Here is an 18,782-nt window from a genome sequence, read left to right as displayed (position 1 = left end):
ACGGTAATGAAGTGTGAACTAATCTCCTGGCATCGTGTTAATGGAGTTAAACCTGCTTGCTCACATCTACTTGTAATCTGAGAAACTCGTACTTGTAATGAAACTAAACGAGGAGTAAACTTTGTTCAGAGGGCAAGGTCCTCCAAATAATCCTGCCCCATGTGTTTTGGATAAATGCCAGTTCACCTATTCATAAAAGGTCATAAAGTTACGGCATTGAGGCCGGGAAGATAAGATTAATATTTACAAGGCACTTTATCGTAACTTAAATGTATACTAGCAAAACACACTTTGAACCAAAATCACTTTTCTTTGCATCATTTTTTTGGGAAGTTCCAATCGCGGGGGCTGCGTACTTTAACAACCTGGAGCTCGCGGTCCCTGGTTAGGGACCGACTTCGGGAGCTCCAAGTCGTGGTAGCTTCGACCACCCCGATCGCGGGAGCTTCGATCGCCCCGACGTGGGAGCTTCGATCGCCAGCTGCGGGAGCTTCAATTGCCCCGATTGCGGATGGTTCGACTACCCCGACCGCGGGAGAAAAGGAAGAAAGAAGATAAGACTTTATGGCCTTCCATCACAGTGGGGAATGTGGAGGAGCCGCTGAGGTGGATGTTTATGTCAAATTTTTAATGTAGTTGTGTGTCTTGTTGCTTTTTTGGTATGACTATATGACAAACCAAATTCCTCATATGCTGCAAACTATACTTGGCTAATATATTACGATTATGATGATGATTATTATTCTGATTATGATTAACACCACCAGCTCCCAGCATGCCGTGCAGCAGCTCCCAGCATGCCCTGGCCTGCAAGGAGAGAGCCACCGAGCCGGCCACTAGTTGAAGGACCCGGCGGACCCCAGACTGCAGGGAGTGAACTGGCCACTTGTTGGAGGACATGGCAGACCGCGGCCTACAAGGAAAAAGCCAGAGCCGGCCCATACTCATCCCTGTGACTGAACCCAAAACCCGGTGGACAGCTGCCTCGAGGGGGGAGGCCGCTGAACTGGCCCCTGCTCATCCACCGAAAACCAGAGACCAGGAGGATGGAGCCGACAATGACGCCAAAGATGGACGTAATGGATGGGGACCATGGGGGTGTGGCCTACCACGCCCACAAGTTTGGCTGCGGGAGGCACCCCCAGGACACAGATCTGGACGGGCGAGGAGAGGGACATCACGTCCAAGGATGGCGTTGGCTGGAGGCCCGCAGCAGCCTGGGGCTCGCTTGGATCGTACTCCGTTCAAAAGAACTAGAGTGCGGACTGGCGGAAATGGTAGCAAAACATGGCCCCTCTCGCATGCGGGCTCTGTAGACTATTTCTGCACACTTTGCTAATCGAGGATGTGCTTAGGTATGACAATACTGTACCAGACTGTAAGAAATTAATTTCACTGTGCATTTGCACATGACAATAAAAGCGCCATTGAACCAATATTACCCATCCCTAATTGCCCTTTTAGGAAGGTGCTGGTGTGCTACCTCCTTGAACCACTGCTGTCTAGTTTCATTTAATTTACAGATAAACTAAGATAAACGCAGAAACAGGCACTTCAGCCACCGAGTCCATGCAGACCAGTGATCCCCGTATACTAGCCCTAACCGACACACACTAGGGACAATTTACTATCTTTTCCTACACCAATTAGCTTACAACCCCGTACGTCTTTGGAGTGTGGGAGGAAATGGAGATCCCGGAGAAATCCCATGCAGGTCATGGGGATAACGTACGAACTCCATACAGACAGCATCTGTAGTCAGGCCTCTGATGCTGAACCCAGGCCTCTGGCGCTGAAAGGCAGCAACTCTACCACTGCGCCACCATGCTGCCCTGTCCAGAACCGCATTTGGCAGTAAATTTAAAGTTACCACACAAAAGGGTGACCCTTCGGCCCACCGAGTCCACACCGACCACCCCATACTCTAGTTAAACCTTCATAGGTGCAGTGGTTTAGTAATAACCCTGAGAGACGAGTTCAAGACCCACCATGGTACCTTTTAGGACTTTAGATTTTGTTAACAACCCTGGAATTTAAAGATGAACACACAGCTGGTTCTCATATCAGAAGACTATTGAATTATTGTAAAAACCTTTCTGGATCACATCTCCCTCAGGGGAGGAAATTGGCCAAGCTCACCCATTGCAGCTTTTATGTGACTCACCAGTGGTCAGCCAATCTGCACAGAGGCGATAAATGCTGGCCTTGCCTCTGATACCCAAATCCTCACAGTCAATCAGCATGGACATAGACCCTCCGGCCCATTGAGACCATGCGGAAAAACTATCAAGAAAGAACGATGTTGAAGACCTCAATGAAGTTTCTCTGGACCCCGGGTTCCTCTGTTGGGCCGGTTTCATTGGCTGCTTGGCTGGACTGAGGAGATGGGGCACGTTCAATATACAGGTGACTTGGGGAGGGATGGAGAGGGGATGCAGGATGGGGAGCAACAACCCAACTACAGATCCAAGGTAAATGGGAGTACACTCAATGCCAACACAACTCCAGGCCTGTTTGTCCTGGTGCTGACCCTGGCTTTGGGTGAATTCCACCCCTCGCCTCTGCCTCTACCTTGTGGAGAATTAACCATGAGTTAAATACGGACCAGGTAACCGTGTAAGGACACTGGTCCCTGCTTCTTGCAAGCGAACCTCCTACAGAGCTGATCTTACCATAGAAGGGCCGAAGTGTCCAGAAGTCCTCCATTGCCACCGTCGGGTGGTGCTGGGAATCTGGGCGCCGGGAGGGCCGCACCACGAGGCTGCACGGGCGTCACGGGGCAGCAAGCTGGCAGTTCTGCCCGCTAGGCACTCATTCAACTGCTTCTCCAGGAGGGCACGGGATGGCAAAAGGATGGACGACCGCTTGGGTGGGTAAACCAGAGTCACGTACGTTGCCCATGCAAGTAAAATCCCAGCTGCTCCACACAGGCTGAACAGATTTGACCAAAGGTCAGGGCGTGCAGAGAAAACCCAAACCACACTGCTTCTCTTCCACCTCCTCCTCCAGCCTTCCTCACGAAGATCAGATGATGCTCGGGGTTAAAAGAAACTGCGGGCTGACACAGTATCCCTCAATCCAGGCTGTCAGAGCTCTTCATAAATACATTAATTATCCGCTGCCACAAATCAAAGCCCACACTTGGAACATTAAACTCCCTATCTCCGCTGGGTCAATTATTAAACAGTACACATGTGTGCTGAGTACATAAAGAGCCTTGCATTTTAACAGCACTTGCATTCCAAACTCCACGTTCTCTCACACCCACTGCCTCCCACCCCACCTCCTCCTTCTGCACCCCCTCCCCTCTCACCCACCACCATTGCACAACACATGCTAAAGTGGCTTAAACTATAAAAAGATTTGCGAGATCTTATTACATTAAACGTAATATAAATGCTTGGATCTCAGGACTCGAGGAATCTTTCAAAATGAGATTGAGCTGGCTGAATGGCTGAGGGTGAAGGAGAGGAGCGAAGTCAAAGATTTGTTGTCATAACTGTTGCCTCGTACAACAGGAGTTTGTGCATGGAGTCCCTGCTAACAGAATGGAGGACCCTATCCCACAGTTTGCCTTATCCTGTCGGCTCCCTCAGAAAGTTATCGAACTTGTCCGCTCCCTTGTTCTTCCCTCAATGCCCGCAAAGTTTCACCGCTTCCACAACTTGTCCAATGCCCTTATTGTGAGCTGTTTTGGGCACCATATCTGAGGAAGGATGTGGTGGCGCTGGGGAGGGTCCAGAGGTGGTTTACGAGAATGATCCCAGGAATGAGTGGGTTAACATATGATGAGTGCTTGACAGCACTGGGCCTGTACTCGCCGGAGTTTAGCAGGATGGGAGGGGCCTCATTGAAACTTAATGAACACTGAAAAGCCTGGATAGAGTGGATGTGGACAGGATATTTCCACTAATGGGAGAGTCTAGGACCTGAGGTCATAGCCTCAGGATTAAAGGGTGTTCCTTTAGGAAGGAGATGAGGAGGAATTTCTTTACTCACAGGGTGGTGAATCTGTGGAATTCATTGCCGCAGAAGGCTATGGAGGCCAAGCAATGGTTACTTTTAAGTCAGAGACAGAAAGATTCTTGATTAGTATGGACATCATGGTTTATGGGGAGAAGGTTGGGGTTAAGTGGGAGAGATGGATCAGCCACGATTGAATGGCAGAGTAGACTTAAGGGGACGAATGGCCTAATTCTGCTCCTATCACTTATGAACTCCCGGAGTCAATGAGCAAGTGGGAGTCCTTTGGGATCAGATCGTTGGTACACAGTGGTTACAGTTTGAGAGTCTCCAATGAAAATTAAATGGGGGAGGAGGAGAAATAGACAATAGACAATAGGTGCAGGAGTAGGCCATTCGGCCCTTCGAGCCAGCACCGCCATTCAATGTGATCATGGCTGATCATTCACAATCAGTACCCTGTTCCTGCCTTCTCCCCATATCTCTTGACACCGCTATCATTAAGAGCTCTATCTAGCTCTCTCACAGATTCCACAGATTTCCACAGATTTCCACAGATTTACAACTCTCTGACTGAAAAAGGTTTTCCTCATCTCCGTTCTAAATGGCCGACCCCTTATTCTTAAACTGCGGCTCCTGGTTCTGGACTCCCCCAACATTGGGAACACGTTTCCTGCCTCTAACGTGTCCAAACCCTCAATAATCCAATATGTTTAAAAAAGATCCTCTCTCATCCTTCTAAATTCCAGCGTATAAAAGCTTAGTCTCTCCAGTCTTTCAACATACGACAGTCCCACCATTCTGGGAATTAACCTAGTGAACCTACGCGGCACGCCCTCAATAGCAAGAATGTCCTTCCACAAATTTGGAGACCAAAATTGCACACAGTACTCCAGATGCGGTCTCACTAGGGCCCTGTACAACTGCAGAAGGACTTCTTTGCTCCAATACTCAACTCCTCGTCATTAAGGCCAACATGCCATTAGCTTTCTTCACTGCCTGCTGTACCTGCATGCTAACTTTAAGTGATTGATGAACAAGGACACCCAGATCTCTTTGTACTTCCCCTTTTCCTAACTTGACACCAATTCAGATAATAATCGGCCTTCCTGTTCTTACCACCAAAGTGGATAACCTCACATTTATCCACATTAAACTGCATCTGCCATGCATCTGCCCACTCACACAACCTGTCCAAGTCACCCTGCAACCTCATAGCATCCTTCTCACAGGTCACACTGCCACCCAGCTTTGTGTCATTGGCAAATTTGCTAATGTTACTTTTAATCCATTCATCGAAGTCATTAATGTATATTGTAAATAATTGCGGTCCCAGCACCGAGCCTTGCGATACCCCACTAGTCACTGCCTGCCATTCTGAAAGGGACCCGTTAATCCCTACTTTTTGTTTCCTGTCTGCCAACCAATTCTCTATCCATGTCAGTACCCTACCCCCAATACCATGTGCTCTAATCTTGCCCACTAATCTCCTATGTGGGACCTTATCAAAAGCTTTCTGAAAGTCCAGGTGCACTACATCCACTGGCTCTCCCTTGTCCATTTTCCTAGTTACATCGTCAAAAAATTCCAGAAGATTAGTCAAGCATGATTTCCCCTTCATAAACCCACGCTGACTCAGAATGATCCTGTTACTGCTATCCAAATGTTCCGCAATCTCTTCTTTTATAATTGACTCCAGCATCTTCCCCACCACTGATGTCAGGCTAAGTGGTCTATAATTTCTCGTTTTCTCTCTCCCTCCTTTCTCAAAAAGTAGGATAACATTAGCTACCCTCCAATCCACAGGAACTGATCCTGATTCGATAGAACATTGGAAAATGATCACCAATGTGTCCACGATTTCTAGAGCCATCAGGCCCTGGGGATTTATCAGCCTTCAGTCCCATCAGTCTACCCAACACCATTTCCTGCCTAATGTGAATTTCCTTCAGTTCCTCCGTCACCCTAGGACCTCTGTCCACTAGTACATCTGGGGGGGGGGTTGTTGGTGTCTTCCTTAGTGAAGATAGATCCAAAGTACCTGTTCAACTCGTCTGCCATTTCCTTGTTCCCCATAATAAATTCACCTGCTTCTGTCTTCAAAGGACCCACATTTGCCTTAACTATTTTTTTCCTCTTCACGTACCTAAAGAAGCTTTTACTATCCTCCTTTATATTCTTGGCTACCTTACCTTCGTACCTCATCTTCCCTCCCCGTATTTTCTTTTTAGTTATCTTCTGTTGCTCTTTAAAAGAGTCCCAATCCTCTGGCTTCCTGCTCATCTTTGCTATGTTATACTTCTTCTCTTTTATTTTTATACTGTCCTTGACTTCCCTTGTCAGCCACGGTCGCCTCTTACCCCCTTAGAATCTTTCTTCCTCTTTGGAATGAACTGATCCTGCACCTTCTGTATTATTCCCAGAAATAACTGCCATTGTTGTTTCACCGTCTTCCCTGCTAGGGTCTCTTTCCAGTCAACTCTGGCCAGCTCCTCTCTCATACCTCCATAGTCCCCCTTGCTCAACTGCAATACTCACACTTCCGATTTCCCCTTCTCCCTCTCAAATTGTAGATTAAAACTTTCATATTATGATCACTACCTCCTAATGGCTCTTTAACCTTGAGTTCCCTTATCAAATCCGGTTCATTACACAAAACTAAATCCAGAATTGCCTTCTCCCTGGTAGGCTCCAGTACAAGCTGCTCTAAGAATCCATCTCCGAGGCATCCACAAACTCCCTTTCTTGGGGTTCATTACCAAGCTGATTTTCCCAGTCTACCATGTTGAAATCTCCCATAACCACTGTAGTCTTACCTTTGCAAAATGCCAATTTTAACTCTTGATTCAACTTGCACCCTATATCCAGGCTACTGTTTGGGGGCCTGTAGATAACTCCCATTACAGTCTTTTTACCCTTACAATTCCTCAGTTCTTTCCATATTGATTCTACATCTCCTGATTCCATGTCACCCCTTGCAAGGGACTGAATATCATTCCTTACTAACAGTGCGACCCCACCCCCTCTGCCCACCTGTCTGTCTTTTCGATAGGTCATATACCCCTGAATATTCAGCTCCCAGTCCTGGTCCTGGTTGTGTAATTCCCACAACATCATACATACTTGCCAATATCTAACAGAGCCTCAAGCTCATCCACTTTATTTTTTATACTTCGTGCATTCAAATACAACACTTTAACCTCGGTATTCACCTCCCCTCTCACACCAGTCACTATTGGCCCTGACCTTACTCTCCTATCCCTTCTCGAACTTTCTTTCCTATTAATTCGGGAGTCTTTTGCAACTTTTCCTGTAATCACTTCCCCTTTAACTCCCTCTTTATATTCCCAATTTTCCAACCCCTCCCCCCCACTATTTAGTTTAAACCCACACGTGTAGCACTAGCAAACCTGCCTGCCAGAACGCTGGTCCCTCTCCAGTTAAGGTGTAACCCGCCCCTTTTGTACAGGTCACCCCTACCCCAGACGAGATTCAATGGTCGATAAATCTAAATCCCTGCTCCCTAAATAGGAGTCTGGTCAGCAGAATGGTCAGCATGGTGGGGTGAAGGGGCTATTTCTGAGCTCTGCAACTCTATGACTGTGCTCTCCATTGTCCATTGCCTCTTTACCTGCTGTTCTCCCGCAAATCTGTCTGTGCACATCTGCTGGGGCTGGTTATGTATCACTGCTCATAGTTCCACAGGCTTTCTTGAACTTTTATCAATATTTCTTGACACCTCCAACAATGATTAAAATCCAAAGCATTGGTATTCCACGCCAAGAGAAATTAATTTCCAATGCCAAAAAGGGTTGTTATGCAATAACGGCGAGCTCAGGGACACTGCCGAGCTGCACTGGAGTCCCAAGTTCAATTCTGACCTCCGTTGCTGTCTGCGTGGAGTTTGCACGTTCTCCCTGCGACCGCGTGGGTTTCCCCATGGCGTTACGGTTTCCTCCCAAATCCCATACACGTTCAAGTTGTAAAATTGAAAACAACTTGTGTTACAGCAGGTCAGAAGCTGGAATACATTGTTGAACTGATAACTGAATATCAGTTCAGACATTTTAGACTAAAGGATGTAGATACAAAGAACTGTAGATGGAGATTATTTACAAAAAAATACACAACATGCTGGTGTGACTCAGTGGGTCTGGCAGCATCTCTGGACAACATTGATAGGTGGCATTTCGGGTCGGGATCCTTCTTCAGGCTGGTCCTGACCCAAAATGTTACCTATCCATGTTTTCGAAAGATGCTGCCTGTCTCGGTGAGTTACTCCAGCATTTTGTGTCTTTTTTTGTATTCTACTATATCACTTGGTTGAAGCAAAGTCACAAAATGTAGAAAGAAGGAACTCCAGATGCTAGATATACCAAAGATAGACACAAAGTGCTGGAATAACTCAGCAGGTCAGGCAGCACCTCTGGAGTGAAAGGATAGGTGACGTTTCGGGTCTGGACCGTTCTTCAGACAGTTTATAGTTTATTTTATAGCGGGCAGGATAGATATGGTTAGTTGTCAAAATGCTATCTGTAGCTGTTGTGGTTACAACTCTGAGCTGCTTACAGGTACATTACACGTATTACTCATGTTACAATGCAAAGCTCTCTACGCCTTCAAGACCTCGGAACACAAAACCACACTAAATAGACAGGTTAATTGATCGCTGCAAATTGCCCCCTAGAATGCAGATAAGTGGTAGAATCTGGGGGAATTGATGGGAGTTGGGAGAGAGTATAAAATAATATCAGAGTAGAATGAATAAAAATGGGTAATTGATGGTTGGCACAGATTTGGTGGGGCGAAGGACATGTTTCTATGCTTTATCTTGATCTCACCTAATGTTTCCATGCTTTATCTTTGTTTTGCTTAATGTTTCTGTTGGACTGGAATATAAAAGCCCGAAGAGTGGGATTGGGGAGGAGGGGGAGTGGGATTGGAGAGGAGGTGGAGTGGGATTGGGGAGGGGGTGGAGTGGGATTGTAGAGGAGGTGGAGTGGGATTGGAGAGGAGGTGGAGCGGGATTGGAGAGGGGTAGAGTGGGATTGGGTGGAGTGGGATTGGGGAAGGGGTGGAGTGGGATTGGGGAGGGGGTGGAGTGGGATTGGGGAGGGGTGGAGTGGGATTGGGGAGGGGTGGAGTGGGATTGGGTAGAGTGGGATTGGGTGGAGTGGGATTGTGAAGGGGTGGAGTGGGATTGTGAAGGGGTGGAGTGGGATTGGGGAAGGGGTGGAGTGGGATTGGGTAGAGTGGGATTGGGTGGAGTGGGATTGGGGAAGGGGTGGAGTGGGATTGGGGAAGGGGTGGAGTGGGATTGTGAAGGGGTGGAGTGGGATTGGGGAAGGGGGTGATGCGATCAGACACAGGGTGGAATGGATTAGCGGAGGGTTGAACTCTTGGAGTTGAGGGGCATTGTTTCATCAAGTTGCTATGATTAGATCAGGCTGCAAGGACCAGGTGACAGTCCAGGCGGTGAATGGAAACCCACACTCTCCCCAGGCACTGAGCGGATGCCAGCGAGGAGGTACCCGCAGGCTGATCACTCCCAGGCAACAATCCCAGCCTCGGAAAGGTCAGCACTGATGTTATACAAAAGCTGCACTCCCACTGTATGCACAGTGAAGCTCTCTGAATGTGCCAACCACTGTAACAGAGCAGCCTCTGTCTCAGATGCACAACCCATCTGTGCTCTGATGCACAACATGCTGAGAGAAGCCAGCAGGGAAATAGTGAGGGTGTGCACTTCACACTGTTATATTGAAGGGCAGTTGCATTAATATTCATTGCATCCTACTTTTAGTCTTGTGCAAGAAAGAACTACAGATGTGGTTTTCGCCAAAGATAGACACAAAATGCTGGAGTAACTCAATGGGTCAGGCATCATCTCTGGAGAGAAGGAACAGGTGAACTTTCGGGTCGAGACCCTTCATCAGACTGAGAGTCAGGGAGGGGGACACTAGAGTTGTGGGAAGGTACAGAAGAAAGCAAGGCAGCATCTCTGGATAAAAGAAATAGGGGACGTTTCAGGTCGAGATCCTTCATCAGAGATGCTGCCTGATCCACTGAGTTACTCCAGTATGTTGAGTCTACTTTTTTTCTTGTTGATCGGTGACAACATTGTGTACTCAAGCAAGGCACAGCACAGTCGTCACACCAGTGACCCCTGCTCACCTGGGCAATAGCCACTTCCAGATACAAGTGTGTGTGAGAAGTGTGGGTGAGGAATGGCCACCTATTGACGAGTGGCAATAGCTAGCATTTATGTAACACTTGCAATGCAAGCAAATGCTCCAAAATGGTCCAATATAAAACCTCATTTGATACCAAGAATATCAAAGAATATAAAAGAAGCAATGGGATAATTGGGCAATCATGCCCACTCCGTCATGCTGTGATGTCATAGCTGACCTTTAACTTCAGTCCCACTCTCCTGCACTAACCACATATCCCTCTAATTTCTTTGGAGGTACAGCTTGGAAACAGGCCCTTTGGCCCACTGAGTCCAAGCTGACCAGTGACCCCCATACATTAGCAATATCCTACATACAACTGGGTACAATTGACAAACTTATCGTAGGCAATTAACCTACCAACCGGTCTGTCTTAGGAGAGTGGGAGGAAATCGGAGTACCTGGAGAAAACTCATGCAGTCACAGGGAGAACGTACAAACTCCATACAGTCAGTACCCGTAGTCAGGATCAAACCTGGGTCTTTGACGCTGTAAGGCAGCAGTGCTACCGATTCCCCACTGTGCCACCCTGATTTCCTTAATATCTCACAACGCCTGAGTATATTCAGAGATGGAGCCTCTATGGTCCCTTGTGGAGAGAATTCCAAAGATTCATTGTGTCTTAGCTGGAGAAATTTCTTCCCATCTCAGTCCTGACTGGCTGTCTCCTTATTTTGACTCTTAGGGCAGCACAGTGATGCAGCTGGTAGAGCTGCTGCCTCACAACACCAAGTTCAATCCTGACCCATTCAGTTTAGTTTAGTATGTCACATGTACCGAGATACAGTGAAAAACGTGTTTGCATGCTATCCGGTCAAATCATACTACACGTGAACACAATCATACACAAGTAAATGAGCGACACCAGTGCATGCAGATCCTCCGGGGAACAGCACGCAAAGAGCCACCACATTCTGCTGCCGTCTTGTAATTTTCAAGTCTCAAGTTTCTGAACAGTCTGATCCTGGCCTAAGGAGATATGCAATTTCCCATTTTCATCGTGTGTGGCTTGAACTGGCCACTCAATCTTCGTCTCAGCGGAGGCACTGAGTGTCTAGGGTTTCTTCCTGGCAGCCCAGTCCTGACCACGCAGTGGCACTGGTGGTCTTGGGTTTGTCGCAGTGGCTCAGTCTTCCTCCAACCTGCGACAGGGGAACACAGCTAACAGGGAGGCGCCCCACTTTGTTTCTTTCTTCTTTTCTCATCTTCTCCCCTCTTGCTAGAATTCCTGGGTTTTTATAGGGAGCAGACTGACAAGGATCAAGTGGCCAACCAATACCAGGTATTTAGGCCCGGCTGTTCCCAATAATGCTGGGGATTGGCCTGTCCTGGTCAGTCAGCCAGTGGTGGGGTCAGAGCAACATCCAATGGAGAGGGTGCAATCACAATATCCTGGCAGCATTTTTGCCATTCCTTGCTTCTCTCGGCCTCCCCTTGACATTGGGGTTACACGTGCAGGGATCTGATTAGATGATTCCGCAATGGTCCCGAGTAGAAGTTCCATCGTGATAGTATTGCATGAAGGAGGAGCTTTGAAGGGCTGAATAGCCTCTTTTTCTGTGATCGGACTAGATTAAGGACATGGGGCATTCAAATCTTACTCCATAGGTTCTTCCACTTTGAGATTCCAATGTGAATGCACAGCACCCTATTTCGATGGCAAGGTTCCTTGTGCTCCTGTTGAGAAGTTCAATGTCTTCTCCAGAGACCTGATCTCATTTACAGGCGGGCAACTCGGAGCAGATCAGAAGAGGTGCCATACTGTCAGAGATGCTAACTTCAGGAGACGGTGATAAACTGAAAATCGCAAAAATTCAAAGAGAAATGTTTTGGGTGGGACATCCTTGAATGGTCAGTGAGGGTTATCAAGGGCGAGGTTGTGCACATGAGTTCATAAATTCTAGGAACAGATTTAGGCCAATTGGCCTATCAAGTCTACTCCGCCATTCAATCATGGCTGATCTATCTTTCCCTCTCAACCCCATTCTCCTGCCTTCTCCATAAACCCCTGATACCCGTACTAATCAAGAATCTGTCAATATCCGCCTTAAAAATATCCACTGACTTGGCCTCCACAGCTGTCTGCGGCAATGAATTCCACAGATTCACCACAGTTGCCATCGCAGATGAATGACAGGTCTCCGGTTTTAGCCGTGTAAGTAATGTAATCTCATCCCCCCTTCCTTCAGATTTTAGTCTGATGGATGATTGAAGAACCAGAACAATGCCACCCCACAAGGGGAGTAGTTAGAGAAAGTTCATGGGCTGGAAAACATTACCACCGAACATAACTTGCAGGGAACAATTGCCGTGTTAAGAAAGTCACATTACATCATCGGTGTGCGTTGCCGAGCCTTTGGTCGCTACAGAGGGTGGCTGTCTTTACTTGGGCACTGATTTATGTCTGAGCTCCAACATTCGGCTCTGAATGGTGTTTAAAAGATTCCAGCAGTGTCCCAGAGCCCTGGATGTGGCAACGTTTCTCACTAGAGCTAAGTACCAGGCTCAGAATGCAAACACTCTGTGTGAATCTCATAGGGGTTCAAAGTGGGGAAGGGGGTAGCCACATTGCCATGAACCTCTGCTGCCCTTTGATCTTAAAGGTACAAATCTTTAGCCAGGATTTTATAGTCAGAGTTACACAGCATAGAAACGGATCCTTCGGCCCACCACGTCCATGTTGACCTTTTTGTCCATTTACACTAATCGCATTTGCCAGCATTAAGACCGTATCCATGTATTAGTGCTCTTGATGTGGCTTCCTCCCCCCATTGGTGAAACCAAACGTAGACTAGGTGATTGCTTTGTCCAACGTTGTGCTCTGTCTGTCAGATCTGCTACAGCTCCTGGTTGCAAGCCACATCATTTCTCCTCCCCATTAAGTCTGGCCCATTCAACACCAAACGTGAAGACTCCCAGGCTATGCGTGGTGTGCAGCTCTGCCAATTTCCACATCCCTTGTGATGGTGCGAGCTCCTTCCCAGCCTGTTACCGGGGCAAGGCACACACCCGGAGCAGCGGTGATGAGGAAGGATAATAACACATCCATGCATCTGTTGGGAGTACACATCTTGGAGCATCGGGCTGCTCACGGGAGGGGGCGGAATGGGGACATGGCTCAACAGAAAATAAATGAAGGCAAATGATTTTTGTTTTGTTTCCCTTCATTAATACTGATCACGAGAGGTGATGGATGGAGAAAGAAGCAGTGTCAAGTCATAGTCATACAGCACAAAAATAGGCCCATCAGCCCAGCTCGTATATGCTCACCAAGATACCACATCTAAGTTAGTCCCATTTGCCCACATCTTGGCCCATATCCCTCTAAACCTTTCCTAAAAATGTACATGGGTGTTGTATTGAAATGAAAAGCACTTAAACAACAAATGTCAAAAACCTTGCAAAAACGCTTGTTGAGGAGTAGGAGTGTGATGTTACAGCCAATGGGATGTATATCCACTGACAGAGAGTCAGGCTTTGAGTCTAATCAGTGATACCAAATCCTCTAATCCTTGGCTATGCATCTCCAGTTGCTTAACCTATTGAAAGTCCGGGTGCCCAGAATGAACAAGCCTTTTTGCTTGTAAAACCACAGCTTATTATCTGAAGCCTCATTAAAGGAACCGTTAGCAAAGAGGCCGGAATACAATCACTGATGCCTAATCTAAACCAACAAAAATAAACACACGCACACACATTCATACACACACACACATGTACAGATGCACAACATGGACTCACGCCCACACGTGCATGGAAACACATACACCTGCACAGCCACACATACACATGTGCAGATGCACACCAACATGCACTCACACGCACACATCCACCTACACAGCCGCACCTACATGCAGATACACGCCAACATTCACTCACACCCACATGCAAATACATAAATAAGCCACACACAGACCCATACACATGCAAACACATACACACCAGGCACACCAACACAGACAGACACACACAATTCCACACACACTCCCATTCACTCACAGACACGCGCCAGACACAGACAGACACACACAATTCCACACACACTCCCATTCACTCACAGACACGCGCCAGACACATACATCCCCGCATCTATGGGAACACATGCACACACACAACGCCAAGGCGTCACTGAGGCTCCCAGAGCCATGTTATGGAACAGGCTGGGTTCCATTTATTGCCTCTAGCCCTGGCCTGTTGGACAGCACCAGTGTCTCTGTGCTGGGGTGTCATGGTTTCAATCTTTGCTCCATGCCCAGGTTACTCCTAGTGGAACAGAGGATGCACTGAGCTGTCAGGGGTGGCACTTTCTCTCGCACAAAGTTAAACTACTCTCACCACGTCCAAGCTGCAGGTAGTAGGTCATGAGTGTGTACAAAATCATGAGAGGAATAGATCAGGTAGACGCACAAAGGCTCTTACCCAGAGTAGGAGGATCGAGAAATAGAGGACGTAGGTTTAAGGTGAGGGGGGAAAGATTTAATAGGAATCTGAAGGGTACCTTTTTCACACAGAGGATGGTAGGTGTATGGACGAGCACTTTCCATGCATCGGAAGGTGTGGCTGGGCTGATGGGAAGGCAGAAGCAAGAGGTGATATACATGTGACAGGGGCAGGGGACCCACATATGGCTGAGCAGTGTGGTTATGGCCCTCTGCACTGATACAGTCATCCGCAGCTAATTCCTGGGAAAACAAGAATTGCATTAAGCGGAAATGCTAATTGTTTTCAGTATTTAATGACTCCTGTGCTGTGCTATCTGCAGGATTACCAGCCACACCAGTTCACTATCTCCTCAATCAAAGGTTTAAACATTAGTCTTTTATCTGCAGGCATCTGGGATGTGTGTGGGAAGTGATGTTTAGTTTTTAGTTCAGAGATACAGCGCGGAAACAGGCCCTTCAGCCCACCGGGTCCGCACCGACCAGCGATCCCCGCACATTAACACTATCCTACACACACTAGGGACAAATTTTGCATTTTACCAAGCCAATTAACCTACAAACCTGTACGTCTTTGGAGTGTGGGAGGAAACCGAAGATCTCGGAGAAAACCCACACAGATCACGGGGAGAACGTACAAACCCCATACAGACAGCGCCCGTAGTCGGCTCCATTCGCTGTAAGGCAGCAACTCTACCGCTGCGCCACCGTGCCGCCACGTGTGTACGATGTGTGATTGTGTGCAGCATGCATGTGTTTATGTGTGTGTATACGAGGAGTTGTGTGCGAGGAGTGGTGTGTGAAGCGGGTGCGTGAGGAGTTGTGTTCGAGGAGTGGTTTAGATTTTTTAGATTTAGATTTAGAGATACAGCGCGGAAACAGGCCCTTCGGCCCACCGAGTCCGCGCCGCCCAGCGAGTGGTATGTGAAGCGGGTGCGTGAGAAGTTGTGTGCGAGGAGTGGTATATGAAGCGGGTGCTTGTGAGATAGTGTATGTGTTTGCGCATGTGCAGTGATGTGTGTGTGAGCGAATATATGTGTGGAGGGGGGTGTGTATACATGGCTTGTGAGTGCCTCTGTGAGCGTGTGTGTTTGTGTATGTGTATATGTGTGAAGGTATGCGAGTGTGTATAAGTGAGTGTGAGTATATGCGCATATGTATGCGTGTGAGGGTGTGTGAGTGAGTAGTGTATGTGCACAGGGGTATGTGAATTTGTATACGAGTGTATACGAGTATGAGTGTGTGCAGTGTGCGTGTGATGTCTGTGAGTGCGTGTGTTAGCGTATATATATATATGTGCATGAGGGGATGCGAGTGTGTATTAGTGAGTGTACGAGAGTGTGAGCGGACAGGAGACACACGGCAGTTTTGAAGCACACCCACACCCTTCCACTGTGTCAGTAGGAACTCTCACATTCCTTCATGAATACTACAGCCACTAGGGTGAAATATAAACATATTGAGAAACAAAGAGCAGCAGGAGGTGACAGCTCCGTGACAGGAAGCAGCCAGACCGAGCCCTCTCGGGATGCCATGACTTGCACTCGAGATTTCAGTAATCCGTGCTGAGGGAGTGTGGCCCTGGGGAGAGGGGGCCAGCTTATCTCCAACTACAAACTAATCTTCTGGTAAGACTCTGCGCACTATCTGCGTAAGCAGATGCTGCAGCCTAATTACTGTCTCCACACGGCTGACAGGACCAACATCCCTTCGGTCAATGCTACAAACCAGCTCCAGTTCAGGAGAGGTGCAGCCAGCAGAGTAACAAAGCCGGATGCTTGGCCAGTGACCAGCAGTGCACAGCGGATACTCGGTCAATAACACGGCGGTTGTGGGACCGTCCAGCGCACAGTGCTGGCGCATGATTTAAAACGCACAGGCTCATCCGGGTGGATGCAGGGAACCATGTTTGACCAGGACGAAGAAGATTCTGGGATGGGAGCACAGTCACAGAACAGAGAATATGCAGAAAGAGTTCTTCACTCAGAGGGTGATGAATCTTTGGCGTTCTCTCCCTGAGATGGCTGTTACTGTGCTCACGCAAAACAGAGAGCCGCAAATCTCTGGATATTCAGGAAATTGAAGGATAAGTTTAGTTTAGTTTAATTTTTTGTCAGGTGTACTGAGGTACAGTGAAAAGCTTTTTTGTTGCATGCCAGCCAGTCAGCAGAAAGACTGGTTTAGTTTAGAGATACAGTGCGGAAACAGGCCTTTCGCCCCACTGAGTCAGTGCCAACCAGCAATCCCCATACACTAACACTATCCTTCACACCAGGGACCATTTACAATCTTTACCAAAGCCAATTAACCTACAAACCTGTGCATCTTTAGTGTGGAAGGAAACCGGAGCACCTGGAGAAAACCCTACACGGTCACGGGGAGATCATACAAACTGCCTACAGTCAGCACCTGGAGTCAGGATCGAACCCGGCTCTCTGGTGCTGTATGGCAGCAACTGTACCACTGCGCCCCAGTGCCTCTGCATTTTCTGTGTATTTCTATAAATTCTATGTATTTTCTATACATTACAATGAAGCCGTCCACAGTATAGCAGATACAAGATAAGGTCCAGTGTAGTCTGATTAAAGATTGTCTGAGGGTCTTCAATGAGGTAGATGGTAGCTCAGGACTGCTCACCAGTTGTTGGTGGGATGGTTCAGTTGCCTGATAACAGCTGGGAAGACTGTCTCTGAATCTGGGGGTATGCATATTCACATTTTTGTACCTCTTGCCTGACGGGAGAGGGGAGAATGGGGGGGACACTCGTCCGAGGCAGCGTGAAGTGTGGATGGAGTCAATGGAAGAGAGGTTGGTTTTGTGTGGTGGTCTGTGATGGTAAGGTAATGATTCTGAAAAATGGCACAATTAGATCAGGCTTATCTTGATTTCAAAAAAGGCACCAAGTGCTGCAGTGCTGAACCTCTGGAAAACATGGATCAGTGGCGTACCAGGTCTGTACCTTTCTTCAGACTAGGGTCCCAACCTGAAACGTCACCTACTCGTGTTCTCCAGAGATGCAGCCTGATCGGCTGAGTTACTCCAGCACTATGTCTTTTTTTTGTAGTAAAGCAGCATCTGCAGTTCCTTGTATCTATATTATCACGATGAATGGGTGTATAATAAGAAAATAACTGCAGATGCTAGTACAAATCAAAGGTATTTATTCACAAAATGCTGGAGTAACTCAGCAGGTCAGGCAGCATCTCAGGAGAGAAGGAATGGGTGACGTTTCGGGTCGAGACCCTTCTTCAGACTGATGTCAGGGAGGGCGGGACAAAGGAAGGATATAGGTGGAGACAGGAAGACAGTGGGAGATCTGGGAAGGGGAGGGGAAGAGAGAGACAGAGGAACTATCTAAAGTTGGAGAAGTCAATGTTCATACCGCTGGGCCGCAAGCTGCCCAGGCGAAATATGAGGTGCTGTTCCTCCAATTTCCGGTGGGCCTCACTATGGCACCGGAGGAGGCCCATGACAGAAAGGTCAGACTGGGAGGGGGAGTTGAAGTGCTCAGCCACCGGGAGATCAGGTTGGTTAAGGCGGACTGAGCGAAGGTGTTGAGCGAAGCGATCGCCGAGCCTGCTTTTGGTTTTGCCGATGTAAAGAAGTTGACATCCAGAGCAGCGGATACAATAGATGAGGTTGGAGGAGGTGCACGTGAACCTCTGTCTCACCTGGAAAGACTGCTTGGGTCCTTGGATGGAGTTGAGGTGAATGGGAGAGCAGGTTTGAAGCAGCATACCTTCTCCTGCTGTTAGTTCCTAGGGTTAGTATGTATTTTAACATACCAGCCTGTGGTACATGATCTGAACAGTCTAGTTACAATGTTTTGGAATTACAGTGTTTCATATAAGTACTTAAGTGTTTGCAATGTGTATTGGGAACAGTTTGCCTTCACCATTGAATGAAGGATGCAGTGCTACCATTACTAGTTATATCACAGCCGCCAGCTATTTTAATTTTATTTTCCAAATGGATTTCTCTTTAAACCCTCCCTCCCCCTTAGAATACAATGACTGGATTAATAGTGGGCGGAGAGCAGTTTAATTGCCGATGGCTAGCACATGTAATTAAAGTACAGCAGACGATTGTCTCGGGAATCTCTGCATTCCCACTTTGTACAACGCTGGCCGATACCATTTTATGAATG

The 18,782-nt window shown here is 47.7% G+C and overlaps 1 protein-coding gene across 4 annotated transcripts in view; it reads right to left on the bottom strand.

The window, feature by feature from the left end:
* LOC144597821 (retinoic acid receptor RXR-gamma-A) overlaps positions 1-18,782 on the bottom strand; it is a 146,867-nt gene that overhangs the window by 105,162 nt on the left and 22,923 nt on the right. For 2 of the 4 annotated variants that reach the window (XM_078407446.1, XM_078407448.1), the window contains exon 1: positions 2,673-3,132. The exons of the other annotated variants lie outside the window; for them this stretch is intronic. In XM_078407446.1, coding sequence (XP_078263572.1) covers positions 2,673-2,706 — 34 coding nt within the window. In that variant the 5' untranslated portion in view covers positions 2,707-3,132. Of the gene's footprint in view, positions 1-2,672; positions 3,133-18,782 lie in introns of those variants that run through there. 4 annotated transcript variants of the gene reach the window in all.

This window comes from Rhinoraja longicauda, chromosome 11 (assembly GCF_053455715.1).
Source record: "Rhinoraja longicauda isolate Sanriku21f chromosome 11, sRhiLon1.1, whole genome shotgun sequence".
NCBI lineage: Eukaryota > Metazoa > Chordata > Chondrichthyes > Rajiformes > Arhynchobatidae > Rhinoraja > Rhinoraja longicauda.
Note: the sequence above shows the minus strand (reverse complement) of the source record. Positions and strands in the feature narration are given on the sequence as shown.